The sequence below is a fragment of the Uloborus diversus genome, chromosome 1 (assembly GCF_026930045.1).
Source record: "Uloborus diversus isolate 005 chromosome 1, Udiv.v.3.1, whole genome shotgun sequence".
NCBI classification, from domain to species: domain Eukaryota; kingdom Metazoa; phylum Arthropoda; class Arachnida; order Araneae; family Uloboridae; genus Uloborus; species Uloborus diversus.
In genome coordinates, this window is record NC_072731.1 from 260247222 (window position 1) to 260257911 (window position 10690).

General features: G+C 31.6%; 1 protein-coding gene across 1 annotated transcript in view; it reads right to left on the reverse strand.

Annotated features, from left to right (window-relative positions):
* Positions 1-10475, reverse strand: part of LOC129220370 (dystrobrevin beta-like) — a 42603-nt gene extending 32128 nt beyond the window's left edge. Inside the window, exons 1-7 of the mRNA XM_054854780.1 lie at positions 10385-10475; positions 10223-10303; positions 9142-9355; positions 7182-7267; positions 6876-7027; positions 4036-4144; positions 1706-1872 (exon numbers count right to left, since the gene is read on the reverse strand). Of these exons, the coding sequence (XP_054710755.1) occupies positions 1706-1872; positions 4036-4144; positions 6876-7027; positions 7182-7267; positions 9142-9355; positions 10223-10303; positions 10385-10475 (900 nt within the window). The remainder of the gene's footprint in view (positions 1-1705; positions 1873-4035; positions 4145-6875; positions 7028-7181; positions 7268-9141; positions 9356-10222; positions 10304-10384) is intronic.
* Positions 10476-10690: the final 215 nt, after the last annotated feature.

Below are 10690 nucleotides of genomic sequence, written 5' to 3' on the forward strand. Positions count from 1 at the left end.
ATAATGATGCACCTTTGACAAAGAGCAAAATAACAAATATGCATTTTAATAAGTTCTTTATTTGATAACATATTTAAATAGCTTCCAAATTTTAATTTTAAAATTAAATTGAAACAAAATGTTGCACAAGTTTAAAATCTTCATACAAATAACTACAGATTAATTCCAATAAAGGAGGAAAACATAGTAAACATTTTTTATGTTGTGCATATTTCATGGAGTATTAGTCTTATAGAATGAAACAAAAATTTGGAACTACTGTTGATAAATCCAATTATGTAAAATAAAACATCTAATTATGTATCGATAAAATGTCCAGATAAAATAGCATATTTATTTTATCAAACGTATTACATATAAAGATAGGAATTTCCTTAATATGACCATGGTTTTTGCACCCAGATATACAAATGGCAAAATTTAATAAGCCAAAAAGTATTTTTGTATTTTTCTTGCTACACTTGCAATTATATTACAATGTGAGAATTAACACTAATAAATTGTAGACATGTGCTAATTAATTAATCAAGTTTGTTTTAAAGTTTTACTTGTTCATTGTTATTACTTACAGTCCCCAAAGCAGAATACTACGAAATTTGCAATGTAAGTTGCAGAACAGCTACCTGAGATGCAGAACAATTCTGTTCAAATGTGAGAGGAAAGCTCAAATTTTCTGCAAACATCTATCAACTCAAGATAGAATTTTGCACAAATTCTGAAGGTGTCTTTAAATCAGAAGAAAATCTAAAATTCTTGGAAATTACGATAATTCGGCGGAAAGCTTGGGAAAAATGTTCAACTTGATAAGTCATCTGTAGAAACTTCAGATTTATTGTGAACTTAAAGAAGTCTGCAGAATTTGTGCAAAATCGGCAGGTTTCTGCAGGAATATCACATTCTAAATCTGAAAAGATTCTGATTTTTCTAGTGTTTTTGATTCCCCTTTTCCTTATTTTTCCCAATTGATCTACATCCACTGCAATTTTCTCCATAAACATATTTTTTGGAAACATGCCAACATTGAAACAAGTCCATTGCCGAAAATTGTGTCTTATTTGAGATTTCAATCCTTTTGCATTCTGAAAATATTTCAATTATTTCAAAAGTTTTGAAGTGTTTTATTATGTGCTACACCAACTTGACTCCATTTATTTAATATTTTATTAATTTATTTATTAACATTATTTTAATTGCTCCTTCATACCATGTAAAATTAACCAAAAAAAAAACATGGTTGGACTTTTCGGTTCGTATTTTTATAAAATTTTGTATCTTTGCTCTTTCTATGCATTTTAGAAAGCGAATAAATTATTTTTGGAGAATCTCAATCGGTTTAGGTTCCACAGAAATGCATAGCAACAGTGAAGTTTTAAAAACTGGCAAAAAAAAAAAAAAAAACTTCCTGTATGAAACGATTTTGAGTTGAGGCTTCCGATTTGTGGAAAAGGTCACGTTGGTTGGCTTGTGTAGACAATGCTTGAAGTACTTGTAGAACAAACAGTTTTGATCAAATGATTTTACGTTGCAGAACATCGTCAAGTATTCTGCTTTGGGGCTTACAGTTAACATACAAATGCATGAATTTTCGTCACGTCATATTAACCCGAGTTCAAGGATATATTAAAAAATTCTGTATTTAAAATGTAAGTAATTTTAAAAAGATATGTATGCTAAACTGCACATACTATCCTGAGCATATGCTTACATAATAGGTGTATTCTTTCATTTCATGCTGGCTAGTATGGCTCCCTGACACTCGACCACGCCAAAAGCAGTCTTGGCATAGTTGATAATTGTAACATTTTTGACATCGATAGCGAAAGCCTAAAAATGCTTCCCTATTGCAGCCATCACATTGCACAGGATGCAAAACTGAAATTAGAAACAACTATTAGAAAAACGAATATGATTTAATATTTACAACTTTTAAGCATTTATAAAAATTATTAAGTGGACAAAGAAAATGTGTAATTTTGCTCTATGTATTTTCCCCCTTCTTCTACTTAATTAAAATATTTGTTTTGAGATTGCCTAGATAAAGAAATGCACTAAAATTTTGAAAATAAATAACTTAGTTTGCAAAAAATACTTAAGGTTTCAAAATTAGCAAAACATTCTTTTTTTCCTCCCCAATTGTGAAAAATATTTTGTTAAAATGCAAAAACTGTGAAAATACTTTAAATACATTTAAGAAACATTAAACAAAAAACCAATCAAAGACTTTCAGAAAATAAAGAAAATATGCTTTTAGCATCAATTTATTCTTTGTAAACAAAAAGATATGTGTCTCAAAAAATTTTATTCAAGCACTGTAAAATGATATTCAAAGCTCTATGCAACTACGCAACAAGTCGTTAGTTCACAAAGTTTATTTCAGATGCTATTTTCCTCAACTTGTTAACTTGTTAGTCTTTGGGAAAATGTAGATCATTTTGAGAACTTTATTCATATATTTTGGTAATAGTTGGTTTAGATGTTCATACACACATACATTTGCTTAGTGTAGACATTTTCGGGATACTATAAAAAAACCCAAGAAATGAATAAATCCAAATAAAAAATGTGGAGATATCGTTGTTTATTTAGGTAATTTATTTTTACCTTATTTTTTTTTAAAAGCTTTTTTTTTAATTACAAAAGCTATGAATAAAAAAGAAATTTTTTATCAATTTTTTACATGTAATAGAGAAGATAAAATACTTAATTAATAAAAGTATTTTCCACCAGTTATAAGACATCAAAATTAATAAGATGCAGACTCTCATGTAAAAATTCTTTGATAATCAAAAAAAATTGCTACAAGTATAAATTCTCATTTATTAAAACTATGTTATTTATTTAGTAGTTTATTAATTCATTTGCTTAGTTTTACTTAATGTAGTTTGTTTGTTTGTTCACATATTTTATGATTAAACATTGATAAATACAAATACAAAAGTGACAACCAGCAACAGGCTCTGGACCCAGCTAGACTGGTCCTAGTCAATTTATTAGTCCCCAGTGAAGATCAATGGCCCTCTTAAAACTGTCTACTCCTTTGCTCATTACCACCTCTTCCGGTAAGCTGTTCCAAGGTTCCACTACCCTGCTAAAATAATAATTTTTCCTAATATCCATGTTAGCCTGAGATTTAAATAGCTTAAAACAATGACCCCTTGTCCTGTTTTCAGTGCTAAACTTCAGCCCCGTGACATCTTTCATTTTAATAAATTCAAACAGCTGAATCATGTCCCCTCGGTCTCTTCTTTGCTCAAGACTGTACATTTTTAGCCTTCTAAGCCTGGAATCATAATCTAAGTGGGAAAGTCCGTTTATTAGCCTTGTAGCCCGCCTTTGAACCCTTTCCAATACATTAATATCTTTCTTAAAATAAGGAGACCAAAACTGAACAGCATACTCCAAATGAAGTCTTACCAAACTTCTAGATAAGGGCAGAAGAACTTCTTTAGATTTCTTTGAAATAGATCTATTGATAAACCCAAGCATCTTATTGGCTTTGTTACTAGCTATGATACACTATTGAATTTAAAATCCTGACTTCTTAAGACCCCCAGATCAGTAACTTTGTCTGCCTGACTAATGACTGAACCTTGCAAATAATAACTTGTACACTTATTTCCCTGCCCTAAATGTAGCACTTGACGTTTAACAACATTAACAGCCATACCCCATTTATCAGCCCACTCCGTAATATGATCTAGATCCTCTTGCAGCTGATTTGCTTGTTCTTTATTTTCTACACTTCCCATAACTTTGACATCATCAGCAAAACAATTCATGTTCCCAGAAATATTTTTATAAATATCGTTCATAAAGACAATGAACAAAGCAGGCCCTAACACTGATCCTTGAGGAATCCCCCTTAAAACCTCACTCCAATTAGAATAATAAGATAACTTAAGCTGAAGATTCTTAACTTACAATGAGCATTAAACTACCAAGTGAGAAAAAATAAATTTAGTTTGACAAAAGATATGAAAAATAAAAATAAAAATAAAATAAAATAATGACAAAATGAATAAATATATAACTTACCATTTTCCACACTGGCCAATCTATGTAGAAGAGGTAACCATACAATGCAAGGAGGAGCAGGATCAGACATGATAATGTCCAAGAAATCATTGACAGTAACTTTACTTTGCTGCAAATATCAGAACCACTTAGTAAATTACTGACAGAACACCAAATTTCCATTACTTCATTCAAAAGTAATTTCAAGTAGTTATTAAAACAATGACAAAGGACATTGCTGGGATCCAATAATCCAATGTAAAAATTAAAAAAATAAAAGAGATAAAAAAAACGAGCTGATGTGTGCATCACATGACTTCCTTTTACTCCAATTTTAATGTCATTTTCCCATTATTGGCAATTTTAATGTCATTCAATAGTTTACTCTCTAAATATCACTACCAGCGGCCAAATTAAAACCAGATTTTTAAAAAAATCGCCAAATTTGTCGCCAAGTTGGCAACAAACTTGGCGACCAAAGGACTGGTGATGTATCGCCAAGTGTCCGCCAAATTATAACACCACTTGAGTATACATCGAAATTAACAATGATTTCCCCCCAAAAACAGGGGAAAAAGACCCACTTAAAAACACCCGAAAGCAACCAAAAGGGGAGATGCACAACTAGACCCCACTAGGAGTCCACATGCCAAATTTCAACTTTCTAGGGCATACCGTTCTTGAGTTATGTGACATACACACGCACATACATACATACGGACATCACGAGAAAAGTCATTGTAGTTAACTCGGGGAATGTCAAAACGGATATTTCGAGTGTTTATACATTCTTAGGCACTTATCCGCATGTGATCGGGTTGAAAAAAAAACTCAACATTCATTTGGGGGTGAGCAAAATGGAAATTAAGGCTGAATTTTGTGTGTGAAATTTTTTTCGCAAATACAATACTTCCTTTTTTGTAAAATGAAGTTTAAAAAAAAAAGAGCTTTTGTTTGCAAGTAAATGATTTTTCATAAAATGCAGGGAGGGTATTTTATAAAAAATCACTTACCAAGCACCATGTTTATGCTGGTTGTCACATTTGTATTTGTATGATATTATTGTTTATAAAATACTGTATAAAGAGAAGTATTAAGAGATTTTTGTATATTCTGCAATTAGGCTCTGAACAGTTAAATAAAAGCCGTACTCAAATACAAAAGTAACAACCAGCAACAGGCTCTGGGCCCAGCTAGGCTGGTCCTAGTCCATTTACAATCCCCAGTGAAGATCAATGGCCCTCTTAAAACTGTCTACTCCCTTGCTCATTACCACCTCTTCCAGTAAGCTGTTCCAAGGTTCCACTACCCTGCTATAATAATAATTCTTCCTGATATCCATGTTAGCCTGAGATTTAAATAGCTTAAAACAATGACCCCTTGTCCTGTTTTCAGTGCTAAAACTTCAGCCCCGTAACATCTTTCATTTCAATAAATTTAAACAACTGAATCACGTCCCCTAGTTCTCTTCTTTGCTCAAGACTGTACATTTTTAGCATTCTAAGCCTGGAATCATAGTCTAAATGAGAAAGTCCATTTATTAGCCTTGTAGCCCGCCTTTGAACCCTTTCCAATACATTAATATCTTTCTTAAGATAAGGGCTAAAAAGCCAACTGAAGGTAAATTTTGTAAATGGGTAACAAAAAATTAATACACAAAAGAATATGTGTTAATCATTTTCACTTCATGCTCAAACACTTTACAAATATCTAACTTTGAGGAATTTCAGTTTTTCAGAAAACGTTTTTAAAACATTTCTTAACAATCTTGAACGCTACTATTTGCACTAATACCTCCGTTATTTCCTACAATAAAGCTAAAGTTTGAAAATATCAACTCTAGTTTTGAATTTAAAGTAAGGTTATGCAACATTCAGTTTAGGTCAAAACCTCATATTCATGGCCAATTTGTGTGTGTGTGTGTGTGTGTGTGTGTGTGTGTGTGTTTTTTTTTTTTTTTTTGTGCCCACTAAACAGTTTTTTTGCATCCAAGATGCTTCGTAACTGCTTGGGCATGAACCCAAAAATGTTAGTATGCCTATTGGTAGCTCTGATTTCTATAATTATATTTGAAAAGCAAGTCAGTCAGCAAGCCAAAATCCCAATAATTTGGGTACATAGACAAGATTTCAGTTTGCATATTATAAGGTAATATTAGGAAAATGTAATTTTGAATCTTCACCTCTTAAACTTGTAATATGTTTTATTACTACATCTTGTGCTATACAACAAAACATCATTTAAATAAATGCCGGATGAACCAATCTTTCTCAATTGTAAGTTTTTTTGAGTATGTTTAAAGAAATTTTAACATGCTACATTTTCACTATATTTTAATTGTATTTTCAGTAGCTGCTTTTGAAGAAAAAATTTCAAGCTTATTTAAAGTTGAACAAACCTTGCCAAAAAGCAAGTTTTCTATTTCATATTTTTGGGGGCAATTTTACTCTTTTTAATGCAAACTTTAAGCAAACTTTTAATGCAAATATAAGTTTATATGGAATGCTGAATCAGGCTAAAGAAAAAAAAAACATGCTGAATTTGTAAAGAATCTCTTCTTTTCAAAACTGACGATTTATTCAGAACTGAATGAATATAACAAATGAAAGACAAATATAACTAAAAAACGTTCCTCACTGAAATAACAATTCAGAAACCAGAAAAGTAAGTGCAGGTAGTTTAAAGTTTAAAAGAGATCACAATGCAATAAGAGAGTTAAAGGAAGAAAAATAAACTCAACAAGATTGATTTTAATAGCATAAGGTATTTGCAAACATCAGGTTCACAAAATACATCCAAACCACAAAATTTTATTAAGTACGTTAAATTGATTTCTATAATAAAAGGTAATCAAGACTTACACCATCAATAATAGTTGATGGGAGGTTATCACGGTAGCCAAACGTAGGAGATTCATGCACTGAGCAGGGAACTTGCAATATTTCTCTCAAAAAGTCTGCAAATTTACTCTGCACCAGAAGCCCATTATTATCACAAATAAGAGAAAAAATATCTGAAAAGTGAAAAAATATGGTACATATAAGCACATGAGGATCTCAGTTGGTTTAAAATTTAAATTTGGTCATAGCACAACAAATAGTAATTGATAATACTAAAGAACTTCAAAATCGTTACAAAATAAAGCTGGAAAAAAAATCAAGACTTACACCTTAATTTATCCATTAACTTCCCAGAGCACATAGTTGCTAAAGCAATTTTAATAGAAAACACTCTAACTTTACCAGTTTCTTCCCTGAAATGCAGAAAAAACACTTACAAAAAAAGCAAATAGGCATAAAGAAAATGTTTCATCATACTTTAGTTGGTCACACAAAATACTTAGGTTTTTCCAACTGAAATGTAAAGTATCAAGAGAAGAAAGGGTAAAGAAATAATAAAAAAGAGAAAGAGTAGAGAGCAAATGAAAATTAAACAAATAAAACAATTTTTGATATGGAAGAAAGCTATGTCTGAATTGAAAAAGATTTTCTAGTTAGAAAAAGATAAATAATTAAATAAACATCATTAAAGCATAAAAGTATACAATTTCTTTGATTTGAAATGCAGAAATTGAAGCTAACATTTCAACCAGTATATAATAGTGGTCGTTACAAAATTTTCTCTTATATCTTTCATATGAATACATATTACACAATGTTGTTAAAATTTTTAAGCATAACTTTCTTATTTCAGCACTAGGTGCTAAAACTATTCAACATCCATTCATATTAGAAGCCAACAGTGCATTTAAAATTTTAAAATCTTTTTGCGACTTCTTTTGAGAATTTTGCTTTGAAAGCAAACCAGCCAAATTTTCTATTGAGATCTGCATCTATACTCTGTACTGTAAATTTTTGCTTGAATTCTTGCATTACCCAGCATTAAGATATAGAAGCCATACTCTATGTAAGAAGATAAACATTTAATGATGCCTCCCCTCCTTGAGTGATTGGCACCAAAGACTAATCAGTACTTTAACTTCAGCGATTGGCTTCAAAAGCGATTCACCACCTGTTCCTACTCAGGCCCACCTGCACACCAATTTTTAGAATCACTTTTTCAAACATTAATCATGCTTATTCACAAAGCATTAGAAGGAAAACGAGCTGATATGTGCATCACATGACTTCCTTTTACTCCAATTTAATGTCATTTCCCCATTATTGGCAATTTTAACGTGACTCAATAGTTTACTCTCTAAATATCGCCAACAGTGGCTAAATTGAAATCAGATTTCAAAAAAAAAATTCATTTTGAGAAATAACTCAGCTACAAATGTAAAACAATTAGCGCTAGCCAAACAAGACAAAGAAGTATCATCTTCCTCTTTTGATAACACTGGTAAACAAAAGTTTTGTTACATGAAATATTTATAGTGTTTTTCTGGCACAATGAAAATGTAGTTCCATCAAGAATTGATAAATATCGAATTAAATGTCGGGAAAATGGCTGCTTACAACTATGAACTTCGAAATTTGCATTAATTTCTAACGTTTAATAATGCTTCTTGAATTTTCGTCTCTTTCTACGTGGTACAGAATATCAACAAGACTTTAAAAATTAATTTTTTAAAAAATAAACAAACGAGCTGTGCATCACATGACAAGAAAACTGACAACACTTGGCGACCAAAAGACTGGCGACATATCGCCAAGTGTCCGCCAAATTATAACACCACTTGAGTTTACATCGAAATTAACAATGATTTCCCCCAAAAAAGGGGCAAAAGACCCCTTTAGAAACACTCGAATGCAACCAAAAAGGGAGGTCCCCAACTAGACCCAACTAGGAGTCTACATACCAAATTTCAACTTTCTAGACCATACCATGCTTGAGTTATGCGACATACATACGCACATCCACACATCCACACATACATACATACATACAGAGGTCACGAGAAAACTCATTGTAATTTACTCAGGAATCGTCAAAATGGATATTTCGCGTGTCTATACGTTCTTAGGCACTTATCCACGTGTGGTCGAGTCGAAAAAAAAACTCAACATTCATTCGGGGGTGAGTAAAATGGAAATTAAGTTCGATTTTTGAGTGAAATATTTTCGCGAATACAATACTTCCTTTTTTGTAAAAGGAAGTAAAAGCAGAAGGGAGAATTTGACTTACGGGTCATAGGTAGACATGAGCCAATTGAGCAGTAAAGACGTACACTGATCTAGATCTATGTGTTGTGATGAAGGAAGGCGCTTATTCAGTTGAAAGTAAATGGAGGTGACAAGAGTCTCCAAACGAGGAATGCTTATCTCCATCCGAGGTTCCAAGGAGTTTAACCCATTTTCTCGAAAGGCTTCTATCACATTCCATATGTCGACCAAATGTACTGAAATAAATTTACCAGAAACAGATATTAAATTACTGAACGCTGAAAAATTACTTGTAATAAATGTGCCAAATACTCGCGCAAAGGTTGAACTTGCGCGTTCAAAGAGGCGAAGTCTACAACCCACAAAAATAGACTCTATACTCCCACAATAAATAAATAAATAAATGTTTTATTGAGTTTTCATGAAAATAAACTAAATACAACAAACATGTTTACCATAAGACATGGTTATCATATTTCAGTTCATTAAAAATGAGTTAATAATGAGAGTAGAAATCACCTCAAGAGTGTGATTTTCTTACTCTTGCAGGAAAAGGTTTCGTTTTTGCAATCGCAATTTTTGTAAGAATTCGTTTTCTTGATTGCGATTATTGTAAATTCTTTTTCTTAGTTTAAAACAAGTTTATTAACATAACTAACTTTATAATTTCTATTATTTTTTGGTGTTTCAGGCAACAATTTAAGAAAAAAACTATGTTACAGTCCGCCCATGGATTACATAGAATTGATAAATGTCCAAAAAAAAAGATGAGTTCATCTGAATGAGAGGGAAAAGTAAAAAAATCATGCGCAGGATCTGTTGAATTCAATGTGACTCTGCTTATTTTAGAGGCTAACACGCAACTGCAAAATGTGGCATCCATAAAAACTAATAGATCCACCTACGTCATCAGTGGTCAGATTGCACTTCCGTCACACAATAAGGTTGTGGATCAGAATTTCAAAGCCCTTGCACAAAAAGTTCCACTTCAATAATAATAATAATAATAATAATAATATATAAAAAAAAAAAACAGGTAAAATAATTTTTCTAAAAGTTGCTTTGCTTTGAAAATATTCAAAAACTGGAATAAAGTTACTTACAACTTATCCTTTTCTGAATAAACCTGAGTTTGCAAGCAGTACGATATGAAGAAAATTTCATAACATCGAAATTCTGCGTTTCTGAAACAAGGAATCAATAATTATATAGTCGCACGACAAATCGTCCATGCAGCGTGGAACAAGAGAAGAACAGACACTTACTGAGCTCTGCCATAAGATGGCAATAATCAGCACTTGGTCCCTGCGAGCCACAGCCATAGCTCATGTTTTCAGAGCAATGAACTAAGTCCATTGGCAGAAAAACAGCTGAAAGATAAACAATCAAATTGTAAAAATTGAAATATGTTCCTGACAAATTAAAAGTTTATTCAATCAAGGATTGCAGTTTACTTTTCTTTTTATTTATTTATTTATTTATTTTTTTTTTTTTTTCTGAAACACTCTTTTCTTGCGGATCAATGGACTAATAAGTCCATTGGCGGAAAAACAGCTGAAAGATAAACAATC